The 22641-nt window shown below is 47.1% G+C and overlaps 1 protein-coding gene across 4 annotated transcripts in view; it reads left to right on the top strand.

The window, feature by feature from the left end:
- Nucleotides 1-22641, top strand: part of vg (transcription factor vestigial) — a 78182-nt gene that overhangs the window by 46050 nt on the left and 9491 nt on the right. For 2 of the 4 annotated variants that reach the window (XM_050172186.2, XM_050172185.2), the window contains exons 3-4: nt 18907-19168; nt 21094-21374. In XM_050172186.2, coding sequence (XP_050028143.1) covers nt 18907-19168; nt 21094-21374 — 543 coding nt within the window. Of the gene's footprint in view, nt 1-18906; nt 19169-21072; nt 21375-22641 lie in introns of all 4 variants that reach the window. The other 2 variants (XM_050172184.2, XM_050172183.2) reach the window with 1 other exon arrangement.

The raw sequence follows: 22641 nt of genomic DNA, 5'->3' as shown, positions 1-22641 counted from the left end.
GAGCCGCGACTGAGGCCGAGCTTTGAGCTTTTACTTCGGACCCTTGGCGGCTCGCCCCGGACTCGAGCCGCGGCACAGCGGCGCACCTGATGACGATGATGGAACGTCGCGTCCCGCTGTGTCTGGGCCCGCCCCGGGACTTTCTCGCACAGCCGAGCGGAACGGGGACTGCTTGATGCGCGCTTTGCTTACTTGCTGTTGCCGTGTCTTTCCGAGAGCTTCTGCGCGTGCGACGGCTGCGTCTTGGACCGGGGGACGCGGTCGGAGACGCCGCGAGCTTCTTCGCCCGGGTTCCGAGGACGTCACGGAATGAGAGGGAGAGAGAGAGTGCGGCTCCTCGGGCAAGCACATGTGCGCGTGCGTAATGCATTCGGCATCGTGAGCGGCACACATCTGTGAGCCTCGCAAAACTTGCGTGGAGTCGAATGCTCTATAATCGAGCCAAGAGCCAAAGTAGGACGCTCGGAGTCGGCGTTGTCCCATTTCGATCCAGGAATGAATGACCCACAGTTCTTTTTTAGTGCTTATTTTTTGACTTCTTAGAGTCCACTTGGGGAAAGAATTAGCCCCAAAAAGCAACATGGCACACCTGCGTGGTTCCTAAAGTGACACCCGTGGCAAAAGAAATGGTGCAGTGAGCGTATCCCGGGCTTCTGGTTGCCGAGCTGAATTCCTTTGAGACGTACGGCACGCGCCACCGCAAATTTCATTCCAGCGTCTCCTCGTCGGAGGTGCTGAATGGAACTGTTGATGGCTTTTACCAGTGATGCGTTGGCTCAGAGTTTGGACACGTGCGTCGTGCGGCGCCAGCAGGCTACTCTACGTGGATGCCGGGGCGAAGTGCTCGCCTGTCTTCCGGAGCGCACGGCTACGGGATGCTTGCGGCAAGCTCTCCGTTTCGTCTCGGCAGTCCGGCCGAAACGTTCCGTCTCGGAGCGCGTGCTCTACTTTTAGCACGTGGTGCGGCACGCTACACGCGAACATGATGGCGCGTTCCTCGAGATGCTATATGTGCGCGTTCGGCAGAGTGTCGCTAACGCATGCCTCCGCGTGTGTGAATTCTCCCTCTCCCCCGCCTTTTTCTGCCACCCGAAGTCGCCTGACTGTCGCGCCAGAGCTGCGCTGTTTGTGTAGCTGGCGGTGAGACAACTGCTTCTGTCGTTGAGTGGTGGCGGGAGACCAGAAGGGGGGGCGGCGGCGTGGAATAGGGGGGAAAGGCAGAGGTAGGACCCGTCTGTTTTCGCCCTTGGCGTGCTCCATCGTCACGTTATTGATTGGAGCGCGCTGACGGCGTTTGCGCGACGAGAGTTGCTTAATTGCCCCTTCTCTGTCATCCCAACCCACCCGGTCAGGGTTGTCAGTTGACCCGGCGCCTGGTGGTCTAACACATGTCTTTTTTAGAAATGCGCTCTCCGGAGGTTTGCAACTCTGCGCTTATGCTGCGCGGAGCATGAGCTGCAGTCACGCAAATATGAGCGTAGAGGCAACAAAACAAAATTGTTGGCGGGTACATATTGCCCTTTCTATATCTTTCTCAATAAAAGGAACACTTACTCATGCTGAGAACGCCTTGAGGCGCCTTCCCCAAAGTAAAACGGCAAGTAAACCTTAAAAAGTTCCGCTGGACAATCTCCAAGCTTCGAGTGATCGAGTGGGCGCGCTTGTTCGTATCCGTGGTGCTATCCTTGCAAGCGACAGGCAGTCGTTGCCACAACATTAGGTACTGTGTTGTCTTTTTTCACGGGTCACAAACCAACGACAGTATGCGAAGCCTACGAGAACATAAGTTTGTGGATATATATATATATATTGCATTCTGACAACGAGTAACGGGATCTAATTGTTCGTGCTTAGAACCAGAAAACATCATTTTATGAACATACGAAAACTCTTCCGGCAAGCGGGGCGTTCGCGCAGGTGTCCAGGTGACGCCGACTGTTTACAAAAAAAGGAAGCCTGATCTTTAGGCAAGGTTCAATGAAACTTTGTGTAAATTTACTGAAACACAATTAAATATTATTTCTGGCAGCTTTTGTACAGCACGTTCTTACGAAGTTCTCTCTGTAATGCCACTGGTCTTGAGCGCAGTAGAAAATAAATGAATTCGCACTGACGACAGCTAACAAACTTGCTGCCGTGCGCATGCCTCGAGCACTCACCTCGTGCAGGGAAACAGAATGGCTTGTCTTCAAGATCGTGCCACGCAGCTCGTTACTCACGTCTATATGTAATTACGCTGTCTAGAGCAAAAAACAAGACCAATTAATTGAACCGTCGAAGATGAAGTGTAGCCGACAAAACAGTCAACCATGCAGTGGTACTCGTCATTACAAGGGGTAAATGTACAATTGTCGTCGCGTGCAATTGTTTCACCTGTTTATGCTAACATTCAAGATGGCAACAACAAGAATGGACCAGCGTGAAGGGGTAACCCGATTTGTAAGCGTCCATGTCGTTGTCAGTTTTGAAACAAAGAATTACGTGGTTACCGCTAGACGTTGAACCACCGCGAAGCAATGCTTTGCAATTGGTAAACTTTCAGAAGTCGGCTAGGGGTTACCGAAATATCATATGGAGTATTTTCCTCGTTTAATAGGTACAACAAATAGATACAAGATGCAAGATACAATATGCGCAACGAAGACGCATTTGCTTTCGGCGCACTTTGGTGTGCACTGGAAGTAGTCCGTGCACTTAAGACGCAAATAAGCACTCTGGCGGTTTGTTTCGTTCTTTCCTGGAACCAGGAAAGCTGTTAGTGTTCTTTCTTCCCACGACGTGGCGCTACGTCTGTGACCCATTTCCAAGGAGCTCCAGAGGACCATTGCTTTCAAGAGAACGAAGCACTTGTCTCTCGACTGAAAAGCCGACTTACGTCACCTTCTCTTTTTTTTTTTTTTGAAAGCCAGAATGTGATGGCCGAGCTAGTAGAAGGTTCAGCAAAAAGAAAAAAAAAACAAGGCAAGTCAATCTATACAATATAACAAAATAAATATAGTGGATGTATACATACAGAGCGCGACCGAGTTGAAAACATGCTAGTCTGAAAGAAACTTCGCTTCCTTTAATTTAATTTTTGTTGCTTTTGAGAGAACACATTTGTTTCTCTATCTTTAGCACGCTTTCGGGCGAGGCATGGTTTCGCGAACGCCGAGCGCTTGCTAAGACATCGTCATCGCCAGCCGCGCGATCCCACTACATACACCTCAGAAAACAAGGGTCCACCGGTCTTAAGTAGAAATCGACCGCGAAGATCTTCAGGAAGGAGAGGAGTTGGGAAGAAGCGGACAAAAAGAAAGAAAACAAGCTAAGGCGGCTTTGCTCATAGCCCGTGAAGAGCGCGCACCCTGAAGTCGAAGGAAAAGGAAAGAACGCAAAGAAACGATGGTGGTGACACGTAGCGGGCATGGCGCCGTGAAGCCTCGGCGCGGAGAAAAGAAACAGCCCAGAGCAGGCGCACTAGTCGTGCGGCGCGGCAGAACTGCCGCCAGGGGGCGAGGGTGCAGTATACGCGAAAAGTCTGGTAACGCCGATGCAAAGACATGCCGCACGCCGCGGCTTCGGTGGCAAGAGTGCGCGTGGTTCTTCTTACTCGATCCCTCCCTCCCCGACTCGTTAATTCGTCCTTTGCAGATCGCCATCTGCCGAAAAGCAAGCAAGCACTAGTGCGACCGTATAGTGGCAGGCAAAGCCGGCACCTCCTTTTTTTTTTTTTTTTTTCGGGGGCTGGAGGTATTACCTAATCCGTTTCTTTCCAGTCGGGACGGCCACCGTTTGTCACGCCATGACTTCTCTGTCGTTGCGACTATTCCTACGGGGGCTTCCCCTCTCGCTTTGTTGGGAGTCTCTTGCCGCGCGTTATAATATTGTCGCAGTCTGCACGATCGCGATCTTATTAGACGTATCGAATGCTGAAACCCGCAGAGCCGTTTGCACGCGTTCTTCTGTGGAACAAAGTGTGTTGCGCGAACCAAGAACTGCCCGTGCTGGTCAAGCATGCAACGCCCTTTCGGCGAGCGATATGATCTGCGGATTACCTGCAGATGCTAAGGGCGAAGTACGCATAGCGGCTAAAAGCACTGCGACTGTGGCTTATTCGTTCCTTAGACGTGCCGCGCGACATGAATCTGCGGAACAGAGGTATGGAAATGCTGCAGATTTTTTGGAGCCACTGTGTGTTTATTAGGCGTTCTGCATGCCGCGCTAGTATGAATGACTGATGGCATTCAACGTCCGTAGTCTCAAAGCTTTGACTATGACGGAAAGCGCTTTACAAGGGTGCCGCGGGTAATTTAGACAAATAAATATTGGTTTCGTGCTTGGTGCATTTGTTCTAGGTTTTTATTTCTCTCTTTGTTCAGCACTGGGAATTAACGCAACATACTCTTTTGACACGCTTGTATCTTGTTTTAGCCTTCAAAAGAAAGCAGCTGAAAGCGTGGGGTGAACAGATGACCGTCATGTTGTGGTTTGATACTATTTCACGTTCTTATCCCTTATTTATTGTTTTCGCTGTGGTCTTCTGGAAGAATGTGACCACTGTGTTCACGTAAACTTATACGTTGCGCAAGAATAAAAGAGGAAAATGTGGGGCACTTCATTATTTTTATTTCTTCCACACATTCTGTTTCTCTACTAGAGGATTCATGAGGGCACTTACCCGGAGAAATGGACGCACCATAAATACTGCACTACGAACGATAGTGGCAGCCATACAGTCATTATTTCCGATGTTTAAAACTCAAACTAAGGTCCTTCGGTGTATCGTAGCTAAGATAAGCACCTGGTAAACGTTTTTTCTGAGCTACTGAAAACTGCCCTCATGTTATTCCTCTGAGGATGTGGCGGTAGCGAGCGAAGGGAAACAATATTACGATCTCGTCCCGAATCTCTCGCTTGATAGAGTGATTTCATTAGTAGCAGCGATCCTGAGTAGCGCGCTAGTCATTGGAAGTTTTTCATCTATGTGGTGAATAACTTGTACATCCAGATCATGTCTGATCGCATCTGTGTATCATTATCACTTCTACACGGGTTTGTTTTGAACGAAAATCAAGGGGATTGTGGGTATTTTGTGATAAGGTACAGTTCTGGAAGCATTTGGAGACCATGAACGTTAGACTTTGAACCTATGGGAAAGAAGGCCGCAGTATCAACAGAAATTAACTGGATAGGCACAATGCAAACCACAATTTTCATACTCCTCCAGCAGTTACGCGCTGCATCCTTAGAGATTTCTCTGAAGATGTTTCATTTTCTGCCATGTATAACGCGTTTCTTTTGCTCGCAGATGTAGTCCAAATATATACAGCAACAAAAGAGATGTCGCGTAATAAAGACACGAGACCTAGCCCGAGCACTCCATTTTTTTATGATGACTTGTCTCTGTACTTGTACACTCAACTTGATTCCCACGCATTGTGATTCAGGACTACAACGTGCTAAGTCGGTTGCTGAAACTTTAGGGTTGTTCTCTGGCTCCTTTCATAATTCTTAAATCGCGAATTGGTGCTTCGCTACTGTGAGGCAGATTTGTAGTTCGAAGGCACCGTCAGTCTCTATTTTGTCTATTTCTATAAAGTAATATGTTCGTCTGTCTACGCTTTCCAATGTTTACCTTTTGATTCTAGAAGCAAGCATTCCCTTTTTTTTTTTAAGCCGGCCAATTTTCTGCCGCCTGTCCAACAGAAGTTGATGGCTTTTCTTCGGGATCTCTCGAATCCCCATGTGGACAAATAACAGAGGGCGATGCCACGGCCACCCCGTTATTGTTCCTTTATTGCCACCTGGTCCTAATGATGATTACACACGCGTGTGTGTAATCGGCCCTCGTCCTATTCTATCTTCAACACCAACTTCACTTGTATTTCACGTGGTTTTAGGTGATGTGATTAGAAACCCAATACTTTGCCCAAGTTATGAATTATTATTATTACCTGTCTGCAGTAAAACGATTTGGCATATCACAAATAGATCACGAAAAAAAAAAGCAAGGAGAGAGAGAGAGTTATTGGTATACTGAAACCAGCTTTACATGATCGCAGAGATTGAAGTCCCAGTGACTTGAAGGTATGACGCAAAAAAAAGAACACCAAAAAGATAGACTGCCATCCACTCGTAGCCTTTGGACCCGTTGGATTAAAATTCATGAATTAAGCCTATGCAGGTAGCGTCAGACGGAGCCCAAAGAACTGAGAAGCGGTTTGCTTCCAATTGTATCATTTCGGCAGTGGGAAATTACGCTTTTTGTGAAAACTGCAGCAACGTCGACAAATAGGACACTTTATCACACGTGAACCCTCTGGCGTACTGAAGTGTAGAGAATAAAAAAAAGCTATCGAAGAAAAAAACTAATCAATAAGATATAATGACAGTAACTTTGCGTATCTGCAGTTATACGCCACTTTAAACATATGTTTAAACAGCAGCTTTTTAAACATTTAGGTTTCTTCGGGAACTAACCGCTATTTTTATGTCTAGCCGTTTACGTGGTACGATTCCGAAGACAGGCTAGTCTAATAAATCTGGGAACGAACAACACGCTGGTATCGCCGCTTGTATGGGGAGCGTTTTCTCATTTTTCCCTCGTATCAGCTAGTGTTTTGAGAGGCCGCTCTTTAGACACTGCGCCCCTGGTCGAAAACGCAGGTGAGATGATTTGAGGCGCTGCTCCTTTGGTTGCAACGTCTGCGACCGCGCACAGGGTCCTGAATATGGTCCTATAGAAAGTGGTACTCGATGTACGGGTTGCCTCTCGCTTATGGATCATGCACGCTGGTAAGGGGAGAGCCACCCGTAAGACATAGTGCCTCATACCACCTCATACCACCTCCCAAAGCAATGCACGACGCATTCTTGCACAGTAACCGGAACTGATCCTTCATAACGTTTCACCGCCGTGAACGTTTTCCTTTTTATGGTCGCCGAGGGCGAGTTATCGTGCCAAACGAAAAATGCACAATGCATGCCCTCGGTTTGGGGCACAGCTGCTGTTTGCTGCATACAAATGAGGAAGTCCAGCAACAGGTAAGCGTCGTCCTCGTCATCATAACGATGTAATGCTTGTACGATGAATTGCGTCATGGTATACACAACCTTGCATGTAAATGCTACAAGTAAGCCCTTTTACCGTCATTAACCAATGTTGGCGCTGTTTCCGTCTCACTGATAGGCACACTCTGCAGCATCATATATTTAGACCTTGAGATTTACCTTCGAGGTAAATGTCAAACTTTCTTTCACGCACAACACAAGGTGGAAAGGAGCTAAGATTTTGTCCTGAGGTGAATTCATAGCGTGCTTCCAATTTGGCCCATACTTTTGACGTCTGTTTCCCTTAATTCTTGCTGGGTCGTCGAATTCCTCTTCAGTTCCTCTCCTTGTACTGCCGATAAGACGAAGCTTGATTGACGCTGGCAGTTTATCTGCATATATCTGCTCTCATCGAGATTAGTACACACATTTGAGTAAGGAGTGTTTTCCTTCGTAGCCATCTAAAAAAAGACATTGACACCAGCCACTTTTAGTTTTATTCGTGTCACTCAGGGAAGAAGTCCGGCATTCTTGTGATCACCATCGCCGGCGACACTTCTGCTATAGTCGCCGTTCTCGAGGAATGCCGCGACGACGTTATTGTTTATTCGGAGCCTTTGTCGACTCATTCCGCTGTCATAGACCGCGCGACCAGCATACTTAATTTTGAGCTTTCTCGTCTTTATTATATTCGAGCTGTAACGCCGGACTACGTTTATTGTGTGCGGTTGCAAACAGAACCCGCCTCTTGGTTACTTTGTCAGGATCGCCGTCTATTCATGGTTGTGACAACATAGCTTTTCTGCGTGTTTACGTTCTGGCCGGTCCAAATAAGGCCGTGCCACACACTGTCGCAACCGTCAGATTATTATGCACATCTTCAACTTCAGCGTCTCAACCTGAGTTCTCCCCGCAAGGTACTTCGATGGTAAGCTAGGCATTTTAACGCGATAGTTTTAAGGGCCCCGTGTCAGAGAAGATCCGGCGTCGGCGTCCAGCGTCCGGCACGTGGCGCAAGGAAGTTACTGAACTAATTGTATTTCTCAAGCAAAAATACGTTAAAAATCGTAAAGCACAACTTTCACACAACCTGCAGACATGATAGCTCTCGTATTGTAACTTGAATATAGGAGAAAACGTAATTCTGTTACATCATCATCAGCCTGGTTACGCCCACTGCATGGCAAAGGTCTCTCCGATACTTCTCTAACTACCCCGTTCATGTTTTAATTGTGCCCATGTTGTCCCTGCAAACTTCTTAATCTCATACGCCCACCTAACTTTCTGCCGCCCCCTGCCACGCTTCCGTTCCCTTGGAATCAAGCCCGTAACCCTTAATGACTATGGGTTATCTTCCATCCTCATTACATGTCCTGCCCATGCCCATTTCTGTTTCTTGATCTCAACTAAGATGTCATTAACTCGCGTGTGTTCCCTCACCCAATCTGCACTTTTCTTATCCCTTAACCCTTTTCGTAACACTGCTCGTAGAACCTTTTCGTAAACCTCCAGGTTTCTGCTCGTACGTGACTACTGATAAGACACAGCTGTTATACACTTCTCTCTTGAGGGAGAGTGGGAACCTGCTGTTCATGATCTGAGAATGCCTGCCAAGCGCACCCCAGCCCATTCTTATTCTTCTGATTATTTCAGTCACGTGATCGGGATCCACGGTCACTACCTAACCTAAGTAGATGTATTCCCTTGTATTCCCTAAGTAGATGTATTCCAGTGCCTCGCTGCCTATCGTAAACTGCTGTTCTCTTCCGAGACTGTTAAACATTACTTTAGTTTTCCGCAGATTAATTTTTAGACCCACCCTTCTGCTTTGCCTCTCCAGGTCAGTGAGCATGCATGGCAATTGGTCCCCTGAGTTACTAAGCAAGGCAATATCATCAGCGAATCGCAAGTTACTAAGGTATTCTCCATTAACGCTTATCCCCAATTCTTCCCAATCCAGGTCTCAGAATACCTCCTGTAAACACTCTGTGACTAGCATTGGAGAGATCGTATCTCCCTGCCTGAAAGCTTTCTTTATTGGGATTATGTTGCTTTCTTAACGGAGGACTACGGTTGCTGTGGAGCCGCTATAGATGTATTTCAGTATTTTTCTATATCTAACAGATATCTTTCAGTACCCTGATTCCGTAATGCCTCCATGGCTGCTGTTGCGCTAAAACTCAAACAAACCCCTTTTCCAGCGTTTCTACCAATCATAGACCGGCGCCGGCGCGTGAATATCTCGGCGTCCACGGAACGGCGTGCCTGCTTCCTTGAAACACTTCCAGATGGCCCTCACTTTCGCCGCATGGCGGCCCACACAAGAGGCCGCGTTTCTACCAGAAAGCCCACCTTCGTGCATAGCGGTCGCCGCTAGCGTTTCCCGGTAAACATTACGGTTACGTACGCTGCAGTTGCCTGGAAGCGTGAGAAGCAGTCAGGGATCTTTGAATGCTATCGCGTTCCACTCTTAAAGGCGAAGCTTAAGCGTCCTCCAAATATTAGTGACAAAGGAAGGAACAGTGCGTATACACGACGTTTACAGAGGCACGGCCGATGGATTAAAGAAATTTGTGGAGGTTCCATGCATTGTTGGGATCGGTGTTATGCGAAGCATTTTTCAGGCCCATGGCTATCTAGCATTCCTTAGGGTTCTGCAAGCGACACCATGTAGACCAACCTGCTTGTGTAAATTGAGTAGTTGTGCGTGTATGTGTGGGGGGGGGGGGGGGAGGGTTGCGAGCGTAGACGTGTCTGTGACGCCAGCAGCAAGACGATAGTACGGCGGCAACGATATGATTTCTACGGCGGCCGTTCTTCGCTAGCTTGCGTCATGACAATCGTTTTTCTCTGCACAGGTAGCGGACGAGCGTAAGCGAGAGAAACAGAGATGGTGACATGATATTAGTGACTGTGTGTTATGCAATCGTACGTACCTATGGCTATGTCATGTGGTGTATGTTACACACCACACCACATAACGACGGAGGCATTTATACTTCAACGAAGAAATGTTAAAGCATGTCGGGCAATTGTTAAGTCGGTAGAACATCGCACAATTTCTACGTGGCGTGCTACGAGGGAAGTAGCGAGCAAAGCGGGCCTGTCCTTGAGATATTTCAGACTAACACAGCGCCTCTGAGCGGCCAACTGTTACAAGAAACGAAGAAGAACAAGCGGCGCGGTGTGCGTGCACTTCCATCGTTTCAATTAACTGTGTGGCTTTAGAACGAGAGAAGTATGTGTACTTTCGTTCGTACCATGGGACAGTCACTGTTTTATTTGTATGTAATCTGAAACAACTGAACACGCACTTCTAGACTGTCGGGGAGGTTACTTTCTTGTGGTATTCTTCAAAGAACATTAAAAAAATGGCTTACCTATATGTAGCTACGGCATTAGATATTCTATTGTTGGATAACGACAAATGCATCCCATTTGACGTAGTATAATGCGTCTAAGTGTACATGCTGTTTGCTTGTCAAGAATGGCCTATCGTCATGCGGATGGAGGCGTGAGGTTAATAAGCGGATACTTTAGTGGATCTTCACGCATAATGGTTCCAGTGTATAAACTGCAAGAAACGGAACCAGTCTGGCTTCCTAGGTTAGAAGAGCTGATGTAAATGGCAGAGATTTGACTGTTGCTCTCCTGAGCCCTTGCTGGGCTGGTGTGTTCCTATAATGTGTTTCCGTGTGAAGTGAAAGAAAGAAAGAAAAGGCCGATCGGGACCTAATGGTTAGAGCATCAGGCTGCTGGGCTCGACGGCAGAGGTGCGATTCCATGCACAGTCAGCGCCACATAATTGCTATCTCAAAAAAAAAAAAAGCACGACCTCGTCTTCACGCTCAAGACACTGCTGCACCATACAGATAGCGTTCATGCTGCAAGCGCCTCTAACGATAGGTTTTCTTTGCCACATTTCTCGCGCTTATTGGCCCATTACTTGTTACAATGGCGTCATTACAGCACATCTGCTGGCCTAATCCCAAAGTGTTTTTTATTCAAATAAAGCTCGTGATTAAACGACACCGCGTGTTTGGTATAGCTAGAATTGTATCCTGTGAAATATGTGGCACATCGGCAATATCGACACGTCACCGGGAGTGCTACCAAACGCCGATGCAAACACGTTGAACGCCTTGAAAGTCGGTGCTAGAGAGCGCTGCGGTTCCGACACCATTCCGGTTTGACAAGGTTTCTAGTCCGACAGAACTGCCTATTTGCTGCTGTTGTGGGTGACCGCATCAGCCGTTTTATAGGCGCGTGAGAAACAGGGCGTAACGGGGATAATTTCTTCACAGCGACGCCTGGGTACTTAAGAAAGTGGTGACAGCGCCATCGACACCGCGCGAGCCGAAGCGACGTCTGCTCGTGCGCGCACTGTTTTTTTTTTTTTTTTTTCACCTAGTTACCAGCAGACGGTAATCCGTTTACGCTCAAGGTTCTTCTTTCAATGACGTTTTCGTTTCTCTCTCTCTCTCTCTCTCTTTCTCACTTCTGCGCTGTCGTTTCAGCGTCCCTGTCGGTGAAAGTGCGGACCGCCGCACGCCTGACGGGAATGCCGGCGGCTTACTCATGGAGAACGTGAAACGAGCATTCCAGAGCGGCGGTAAACGAGAGAACGAAAAAAAAAAAAAGAACAGTAAACGTCTGAGGCACGCGCGCGCCGCGCGTTGTTGGCGGGAGACGAGATATTGCGTCATCAAGCGCCCCTCTCCCTTTGTCGCACTCTCCTCTCTTTCCCGTCTGTGGTGCTTCCCAGCGTCTCTTATGTCGTTCCTCACCGTTCGGTCGCACACGAAATAGCTTGTGAGAGAGAAAAAAAAAAAAAAAAAAAGCAGTGCAAGCTTAATGCTTTAAAACGCGGAACTGTCCCGTTAAGCTGCCGACAGATTAGACCAGTTAAAATGGCTCCTGTCCCTCATCTTGCTTGCTTCTTTCCAGGAGGCCATATCACATTTGTCTCTATCGGCGAGCACTAAACGGCGTCGAAATGCCGATGAGTTCACAACACTAGAGCTTGAGCCCGATGAATGGCGTGCGCAGAAAGACGGGCCGGGTGACAATAGTGAAATCGCCGAATCCAATCGAACATGAATATTTTATAAAGACGGTCTTGGAATATGGAATTGAATCCCTAATAGTTTCGCACTTATAAAAAAAAAACGAAACAGTGGAAAATTGTATGGAGGCCATTTAATTAAGGTGTTCATTTGCGTTAATCAATGCACGCATGCAGTGCAGTTATCGACTGCACGTCCGGTCAAACCGAGTAAATGGTAACTGCTTAAAGTTGTCTGGTGCACCACCACAATGGCAGCGATGAAAGAAGAGAACGTCACGTCACCGGATACACGTAGAGTGTTCTTTTTGCTCGTTAAAACAGCTAAGTGTCATGCTCTATCGCCGCATATTCTTTTAAGGGGATGCCATCTTGTAAGACTGCCAAAATAAAAAAAAAAGTTAGAAAAATGACTTGCCTATTTTGAGGCAACAGATTCGCAGTTGGGCAAAGCAAGGCATTCTAATTGAGTGGCGCCTCTGAGCTACAACCATGTCTCAATTGCAGCATAATCTCCCAAAAATGTCTCGATTTGCATCGGTACCTCTTCTCCAAGGCTTCTACAACGGTTGTCATCCCGTACATTCCAAACGACAGCGAATGTCCCACAAGTTCGAATACTGAAGTCCACAATCGATTACGGCGACTGAAATTTCCAATATTCACACGCTCGCTATTCTTAAAGGGATAGTGAATAAAAAATTTGCCGCCGAGATTTCTGTCTCCAGTGATAGCTGTTGCACCGAGAGCGACCAAAACAACACTCTTAATGAGTAGAAGTGAGCGAAAAGTAATTATTTTAGTGAATATTTCTCAAATCACAGCACCTACCGGCCTCCTCCGAAAGCTCTGGCAAAACCGGATATCACGTCACGCTTACGCACCTCGAGGCCCATTGCGAGCGATCGTCCACACTGCGCGCGCGAAGGGGCGAGTTGACGTTTGCAGCAACGCGCTTTCTTTGTTCGACCGTCCTATTCGTACCGCTTCCTCGTGTGAGCTGTTCGAAAACCTCGTCTTTCATCTCGTGGATTTGTGGTTTGATGTGTGGAGCAGCCGTGTCAACGTCGCAAAATGCCGTGGGTCTGCTGTGCGCATGTGAAAACGGCAGGCAGTAGTCTTTTTCTCGCGTACTCGTTCACGCTGTAGTTTTGCGCACAGGTGCCGTTTGACCGTAATTTGTCGTTTGTACGACGTTCTGAGCCAGATGTTTGGCCAATTCTGCCAGAATGAATCGAAATCCGCATCGTCTGAAGATAGTCTGAAGCGACGGCTGACGAAAAAAAATTGCTGACATGAGACTGGTGGCGCCATCTCGTGTGCACCAAGGGAAGGAGTGCTCGGCTGCGATGAAACAACGGGACGCTGAAACCGCTGCGCATGTACTCGTTCACTCCTTGAATAACAAGACGTTTCCTGCTTACAGAGGCGCATTTCAGTCACTGCACATGCCTGGCTTCAATCCTCACCCGTTGCTTCATCGCATCTATTCTCAAAACAGCTACTTGCGCGCATCAAGCACCTGCCGCGCGAGAGTCGGCAGCCGACTGTTATGCTCACGCCGCCGGCCACACCTGCTCCGAGGGCGTAGGTACAGGGAGGTCTACACGCGTCAATATCTTCAACGTTTTCTACGTTTTTCTTTTTTTTTTTGTACAGTGTGTACTCACGACACCTGTATTGTGCATTGGTGGCTTTCATGTTTTACGCGCTAGCAGCTATCCATCCAAGCGGGCGGAGCAAGCCGCTTTGCGCGGAACGCAGAGTAAATTCCTTACGTCGCCTGACATTGCATAGCCTGAGGCATAAGCGTCCTCGCTCTGTTGAAGCCAAACATGGCAAAGCGTTTGCGTGAGTGAATCACGCTGGGCGCACCGCCACGCATGCAAAACTGTCAATGAGGCGTGCGCCTCTGGTCTAGCTAACTCATTCGTGACAGGTGCGAGCTTGCGATCCCAGCCGCCGCAACCGCGTTTATATCTGGTTTCCACCTATGATGCCGCCCCTGATCTCTCGAGGCGAACGCGTGTACATGGAATGCACAGTGTAAACACCACTTTGCTGGTCCAGGCTCTCTCGGCACCGCGGAGGGGGACTGCTGCGGCGGGTCGTCGTCAGTTTCGCTTGACGACGCGGACGGATCGTAGGCATACGCCTTTATCGTTCGTGGTCGTTCAGTAGGCCGCTCATCCAAGTCGGAGTCATAAGTTCCGCTCATGCTATCGCTCTCACTAGAACTTTGCATTTTGCACTGCGCAGCGCGAGGAAAACAAAACTGCGCAGCCGGCCAGCTCGCTCCGCGGCTGCTGGGGGTAGGTGTGACGTCAGATCCGCCGGCTTGTTGTCGGGAGCGCTTTGCGAGTGACGCGGTGGCCGCTCATAGAGAGTCAAAAATAAAGCCATCCGCTCAAAAGTAACCCGAATAATGACTATATACTATAGCAATCGTGTCTTAGGAATGCAATTGTGGGGCTTTCTCTATATTCTTCGATTTTTATTCTGTATCCCTTTAAGCATTCTTGAGCGAGAACTTCGGTAAACTTAAGCAGCACGCACACCGCAAGGCTCATGGAAGCAAAACCTCTATAGTTCCAAGCTGTAGTTAGTCACGACGAGTGAAGGGGTTTGATATATGTTCGTCTTCGTCAGTGAAATTATGTGTACGCGCAGTGTAACGAGTACAATGCAGCGCCCCAGGATTGGCCGTCGGTGTCTGCAGCGTTTAGGAGCGCATCGGTGAATGAAAATAACATTTTGTGCAATTCAGCTTGCGTTGAGCACAGGTGTTCCCGCCTTCACGCCAATCATTTCGATATTGCCAGCAATAAGCGAAGCTTATGTGCCACTCAGTGAAGCAATAGTGTTATGCACTGTAATATGGTTTGCGAAGCGAGAGAGGTGGTGTGAAGAATTTCTTTTTCACATCAATAGTGAGTATTTCACCTGCCAGTAAAAAACGGTGAACCATGTTATAATGGTCGTTACATGTTTTACTTTTGATTGTCCTGTCGAATGTTCGGCTATGTCTTTTCACAGGTATAATCGAAAAAGAAAAGAGACATATGTATATAAACCGCAATATATGAATTTCAATGCGCGACTTCTTGGACCAATGTGTAAGGAGGGCCTTCGAAGCTAAACCAACACTAGCTTCAATAAGAATGGGATGCTAGCTGTGCAAAATATGCTTGCACAGGTGTTTTGTGCGCTTTGGCAGACACAATGTTCGTGAACAACTGATTCCTTTACCAATTTTACTTACTTGTTTTTTTATTTAATATACCCCCAGAGCCGAAGGCATTACAGAGGGAAGTGGCTTCCAGTCAATAAGAAACAATGAAATGCGTAGTAGGTTAAGCTACATAAGAAGGCTTGGCTGCTAATACAATGCTATCTAAGTAATCATCATGAGAAATATACGCTATGAAAACATATAAAAATATAATCGGCAAATGACAAAATAAGCAACAAAGTAATAAGCATTATACAGTGGGTCGTACAAATATACATACAATGTTAACTAATGTTTGGTTAAAGGCGATGAAGTGAGAGTCATCAAACCTGTAATGAAAATAAACTTCCTAATTAACTTTTTTTTTTGCTGTCACCTTTGTGCTATATTCTTATATTTGAAACGCCGACATAATCGCATTTGGAGGCAACTTCCCTTTCTATGACTCCTATTGAGCGCTTCTGTTCGTAGGTATTTATAACCAACATTTGCACTCATTCAGTTAATTTCGCATTCAGGGGCATGGATTTCGATCAAACGTCAAGCCACGCAGGAACACCATCGTGTCTTAAAGAAAAAAAATCGGTCATTGCTAGTTTTCGCAAGACGAAAGCAAGAGCGCGGCTGTTATCAGCTTCGTCCAGCTTGCGCATGATATACCATATGCCATGAGCTATATACGTCAGAATGGGGGCGCTTTACGTTATGTCGACGTTCTCGTCTATGAATGCAAAATTAACGGAAGGAATTTCAAAGTTGATGACTAAAATCTCGGAACAGAATCACTCGAGGAGAATCGACCCAAAGTGAGGTTATCCTAAAATAAGTTCGTCGTTAAGCTTCGTATATAAACTTATATATATATATATATATATATATATATATATATATATATATATATATATATATATATATATATATATATATATATATATATACAACCGCGATAGTGAGAAAATTAGTAAGCAAGTATGTTGTTAATAACAGGTTTGGTGGCTCTAATTTATTTCCAAAATTGTGTCAGTACGATTGCGACAGTATACATAAGCTTCCTGTGCAATCAGATTTTATGTAGCTAGCATATATGGCGTTTTCATTAAAATTACGGGCACTTTAATTATGAAGGACCTTGCATATGCATGGAAACTGCAAACTGAACGGAATGCCATTTTACTTTTGTAATTATTTCAATCTAGCTGTGGGCTGGAAAGTCTAAACCACGGAGCAGTTATTCATGGTACAGCTCTATACATTTTTACAAAGGCGCCTGTGGAGAAACGAGCCGTAAGAACTTATTAGCTTTTGTTTCTTTTTTCAAGGTGCTGTACCACCAATCTACGGCTGTAGCACTGTCTGTATGAACTGAGTATATATGTAGCCTTTAATTACGCGGACGAGAAGGCGTTACCATACAGTAATTATAAATGAAAACCTTCCTGCGCACCCTTCGTTACATGAGTTCGAACAATCGTGTAATCGTGACATTGTTCTTGATAAGTCTAGCGTATATGTTGCGAGAATAGTTCGTCAACTAAACAAAAATAATATCTCGTCATTAAAGCACTAACTCCTGTGACACCAGAACGATTAGCGCGTTTTTCTCAGAAACGATGCACCACAGAGGACACAAGAAGCGTCAAAATGAGAGTGTGGTTACAGCGGGAACGGTTTACCCTCCTGCATCTCGCTGACGGCTTGTTGGGAACGAACACCTTACGGCAAAAATTCCACAAAGCAATGTGAAGAAGCGACCGGAGAAGGAACAGCTTCACTCGTAACTGTCCGGTCATTTCATTACATGCACTGCGCAGTGTTTCAACCGTAAGACGTACGAACCAATTATAGCGGAGCAACAAGTAAGAGGAATGAACGTTCAAGCGCAAGAAACTTTGGAATCAAGGCCAATGCAACTGATCTAATTTCACGAACCTGTGGTACATAGGTTCGCTCCATAGCAGTTCATACAGTCGAATTGAAGCCGATCATCCAGCTCACATCCTTCGAAGGAAGTATCAGTCGACACACGGGGAAACCATAAATTTTTTCATTGCAGTCGATTATGGTTTCGAGCAAACGACGCCTTTATGTGGGTTAGGTAAATAAAATGGACTCTTCACCAAGAAAGGAACCCTCCCAGAACTTGCACTTTCGCGAAGGCTCGCTGCTGAGAGAGGTGGCCTCCATGCGTCCACCGTTCCGAGACGTAAGCGCCTCGCTTCTAACGACACATTTGGGCTTGAAGCCAAGCCACCTCCCTTCCCCACCTTCCGGGTGTGAGCCTTCCCCTTCACGAACCGCTCTCGGCTCCTGATTTATGGCACGCCTTTCTCGACCACGCCGCGAGGATGAGCACAGGCCTGCTTCCACATGCCCAGGGCTTTACGAGCGCTCTCTAAGAAGCAGCTCTTCGCGTACTACGTCGCTTGTTACTCGCACCCGGACCACCGACGGCGGGCTAGCCTTGTGGGCTTCCGCCTCGTCGAGCACGCGGTGCTTAAACACTGATGGCCAGGCGGCTCACTAGAAGCAAGTTGGCGCCGTGTATACTTGTCGCCTGATGGCTGGCTCTCCAATCTTGCGGCCAAGCCAAGCAGCTCAAAAGAAGAGCAGAAAGCGAATGCGGGCAAAGCTGTGGGCCAACCTTGAGAAAAGTTATTGCGCTTCCTCGTAGTTTAAGCAGGTAGAGCTGCTGCTTGGAACAACAAACTTCTCTTGCTGTAAAGCTCGTTTTTCCTTTGTTGTCTTGGTCCGCGATGTGGCATCATGTTTCCACGTGAGTTAAACGAAAAGTTAGAGCGCTGCCGCTTGGCGTCAGAATAAGTGTAAAAAAAAAAAAACAGTAAACAGACTTGTCTAAGAAAGGGAGCTGGATAGAACATTAGACCGCCACATGCTATAAGTTACATTTCGATTTTACTTTAGATATTCAGTTGCATGCTCTATCGATGTCCTGTCTTACAAAGTCGCTCTTGTCAGAATGTTTCAGTGAATAACAAGAGACGCGCATGCCTTCGTGCTTGAGATCCTTTCTGTCAGTGCGACTGTCGCTAAAACAACGAAATTTGAAGGAGCTTCAAATGCCTGGTTTCTGCCGCCCAAGTAACTTTGTAGCTATAAGTAACGTATTTTAGCATGGAGTTTTCTCAAATGAACACCATCGTCATAACCTTAAACAAAACAACAACCAATAGGTAAACCATGGTGGATGCCAACTATTAACGTAGTATTTTCTGTCGCACACTTAGACAGTGTATCTTCAATGGAGAACAAGTGCCCTGTACAGAGTTCCTTGACTGCTCTCCCTGTTATTACTGCTGCACAAGTCTGCCCCAAGTCTGCTTCTTTCATCAAACGTTGCAGTTATTTGTTACAAAGTGCCCTTTCTCTTCTTGTCTGCATGGCAGCGTGATGCATTTTCCCCCCTACATGCACCGCTTTCAGAGTTTCGTATTTGTTTCTTGATCTCCAGCATATCCTCGGTAGGCGACTACACTTGCAGAATGTATTGCGTAACATCGCCCGCAGTAAGCACGACAACCTGACTCCGTTTATTATCTTCCTCTCCGCGTGTTTGCAGACGCGCCGCCTATGTCGCAGCGCAACTTCCCGGCCTCGTTCTGGGACTGCCATCAGTCGGCTGGCTCGCCCAACCACGGCATGTCCGCGGCGGGCGCCGCGATGTCGAGCCCCGTGGACCTGTACGCGGGCAGCGAGGCGCACCCTTACCATCACGCGCACCACCACGCCGCGTCGGCAGCCAACGCCGCTGCCCTTCACGCCAGTTTGCAGAGTGACCCGTGGCACTACGCGCTCACGGCGCCCCAGGCTGGACCGTACAGGTATGGATGTTCACACCGCGGCGCGTTGATGGATGGATGGGTGGATGGATGGATGGATGGATGAATGAATAACTTTATTGAGGAGGTCTCTCGGAGCGCGCGCGGGCCACTCCCACGTCGGGACAGAGAGGCCATGCCTCTACGCCGCGTCGCGGGCCTGATGGACAGCCGAGGACCACAAAGGTGGCCAGGACCACAAAGTCACAGTGGGACCGAGCTCTACGCAGCTAGGACTTTGAAGCACAGCTGTGGGCGTTGATGGAGGATATGGCAAATTGTAAAGTGCACTTCCCCGCATATCGTGTCTGAATTAACCAAGATGGCAGATGGCAGGCTAGAGTCACCTGCGAAGTGTCAGACTGCGACAGAAGTCACCTTGCGCCCTAAGTTGCTCGCATTATTTAAGGCTTCAGAATGTGCTTCTCTGGTTCAAGAGTGCTATAGCGGTAGGTCGGCCGTCCTTAGAAGCGTGGCAGAAGGCATTCTATACGGAAATTTCGCAGTCTCATGACTTGATCTGACTCTCTGCTACTGTGAGCTTTGTCCCTCCACCTAACACCGGTCCATTGTTCTTATAGTCCAGGGTTATCGCTTTCACGTAATCACATGACTTCCTAACTCAGTACTTCTTCCTGCTGAGCACAATTAGGAAACCATCTACCAGGGGCAATGTGGCAATATCAATATTACCCGCTGGAAACGCGTCTACACTTTTAGTCTCGGTCATTTGTATCTGCTGAGGCTCAGGCACGTGTCTGTTACCGGAAAAAGAAATCAGGATATGACTGAGCACATCGTAATTGACTGCCAAGATAATGACCGGACCAGAATCGTAGAATATATTCGCCATTCAGAGTAGTTCTGGTTTAACGCCGATTAAGGTAGGAACCAGGGGCTAAAATCATGATTTTTGTCTGAAATACGCATTTTCTAGTCTTGTTCACTAACGTGGCTGATAGGGCATGTCGATATGACATGATGGAAGTTCTTAGCGCACGATAAGACGAGGACGAAAAATAGACATGAAACACATGCGCGAGAAAGACAGCGCCCATGTGTTTCGTGTCTGCTTCTCGTCCTCGGCTTGCTGCGCGCTAAAAGCTTCAACTCATTTTGTTCGTTTTAGAATTCTAACATATAAGGAAGCTCCTCGACGAATTTGATTATTAGCTGCCAGGTAGAAGAGAAGCGATTGATTTTTTTCTTTACGCTGCAATGGCACGTGTTTTGGCGTGTTCTGAAATTTTTGAATTGATTTGTAACAGTTCGCACTTTTTTTTAGACAACTCGCACATTTAGGAAAACTATCGATTCAAGACTGCAAAGGCGAAGACTAAATTGAAGGTTGTGTCATGCCTGAAAATTCACTAGGAAGGAGGCTATAGACATCTGGAATGTTAAACTGCTTGTATATATTAACAAAGCTGTAGATTTCTGGGTCACAGTTCACCACAAAAAAAAGAAAAAAAATAGAAACTCAGTTTTCAAGTATTGCTCTTTCTCATTCAAAAAAAGGCTTAAAATTTCAAGTGGCTGCCCCTATCCAGTAATATTGGGCGTTAAAAATATACTTATTAAAACAATTTTCTCTAGCTTTGTTACCTTCGAAATGATTGTTTTCCTAAGGTGGCACATTGATTTGCTCAAGGGGGCATGCATAATTCCCCCCCCTCATTTGGGGGGAGAGTTACTGCAGTATAAGCATGAACGAGGTCTCCCCTTTCAGCCCCATGCTCTGGGACCTCCTTCTGTATGCTTATGTAAACATGTATATCCACTTATTAAAGAAATAAACTGAAACGGAAACTGGTTAGCTCAAGCAAGGCTGTCTGTGGCCACCCCATTTCACGCCCTCTGTCACGTGAAAACAACCGATCGTCGTCGTCGTCACCCCCCGCTTGCAGCGCCCCCGCCTTTCCTCGCAGGTCCTCGGCGATGCACGAGCTGGCCTACTCCGCGGGCGGCGCTGCGCACCGCTTCGGCGCCCAGCAGTACGGCTCCCTGCTGCTGCAGCCGCGCTCCTCGCGACTGGCACCGGCCACCTGCACCGCGCTGGACAAGGGCGACGCGTGGGCCTCCCCCGCCGCCCGCTACCACCACGACCAGCTGACCGGGCACCACGTGGTGGACGCGTCCGGCTACCAGGCGGCAGCGCACCACCACTACGGGTCCATGGGAGCCGCGGCCGCTGCGGCCGCCATGACCGGTGGGCAGAAAACCTTTTCTCTCCGTGAATGAACTACGTTACCGTTTTCTTTTTTTTCAACGCACCGCGTTATTTTTCTTTTTGTATTTCCTTGTACGCCGACCTGCTTGGTCCTCAGACTGCAGCAGATCCTCAATAAAATAAAATTATAAAGAAGAGATAGCTATTTCATAATTCAAGGATACTGAAATCTGGACGTCCACGCTTCTTAAGTCAAGCGTACTACAGGGAAATCATGCAGCCAGAGGAATTAAAGCTCCGTATCATTAGCAGAATAACAGCAACGAAATGACGGAAGTAAGAGTAGTAATATTGATGGAGTGATGATTTAAATGAATTATGCCTTTTTGTTACAGCAAGCTAGAAGCGGATCGCGGCTTTGGCTTGTGATCTTTCATAGGCACATAGCGTTTGTAGCGCAGCTAAGTGAATGAACGTCAGGCGAAGGATAAAACCCATATTTTGAGAAGTTTGCATTCCGTGTGTCAAAAGAAGATTTTGTACGCTGTTCTTCGATTGGCACGTATAGACATTGCAATTAGAACCCCTAGCTAGTCGAAACTTGCGTGGCTAACGCAGCGCGTAACTTCAATTTAAGTTATCAATTCGATGCTCACTTTCTCGTCACGCGACTGTAGCTAAAACTTGAACTCCAATGAATGTTCCATTTGATCGTAGGGTGTTCGCAATATAGAATGAATTTCAATTCTAATGTTTATGCTTGGTTGCAATTGTGGGTGGCATTTCTACATTAACATCTACTATGAATACATTTATTTGTAATGTTTAGAAAGTATTACTTTGCTTCCCAAGGCGAAGGGTAGAACGTGTCAGTAAACGAAGTTGCTATTATTTTACGGATATGATTTCTAGAGGTATTTGTAGACCCAATTATTGAGAGGACACAAAGACGGAAGTCAAGTACGTCTTGTTTAATGGCAGCGTTGACGACTCCAATAAACAGAAGTGCCAGGTTTTCTTTCAGAAATCCTTGCTTGCAACATATCTTCGTGGCATGGTTGACAACAAATAATAGTAAATAAATAAAAAAATATTCATATACTGTCATCTAAGAGACTCTGACAATTTGCGCACGTGTTTATTCATCGACGCACACTGACGTGCTCATTCAGCCCGGCCACTCTTTATAAAGAGTGCTACAGCATCGCCATAGGCTTGTACAGCAATTGTTGTTTGCCCGTTTACCCCAGCAAGATATGTAAGCAAATTCATCGAAGAACAACGCTACGTGCTGATGCTTCAGTCA

This window comes from Dermacentor andersoni, chromosome 6, assembly GCF_023375885.2.
Source record: "Dermacentor andersoni chromosome 6, qqDerAnde1_hic_scaffold, whole genome shotgun sequence".
NCBI lineage: Eukaryota > Metazoa > Arthropoda > Arachnida > Ixodida > Ixodidae > Dermacentor > Dermacentor andersoni.
This window is presented reverse-complemented; position numbering and strand designations above follow the sequence as displayed.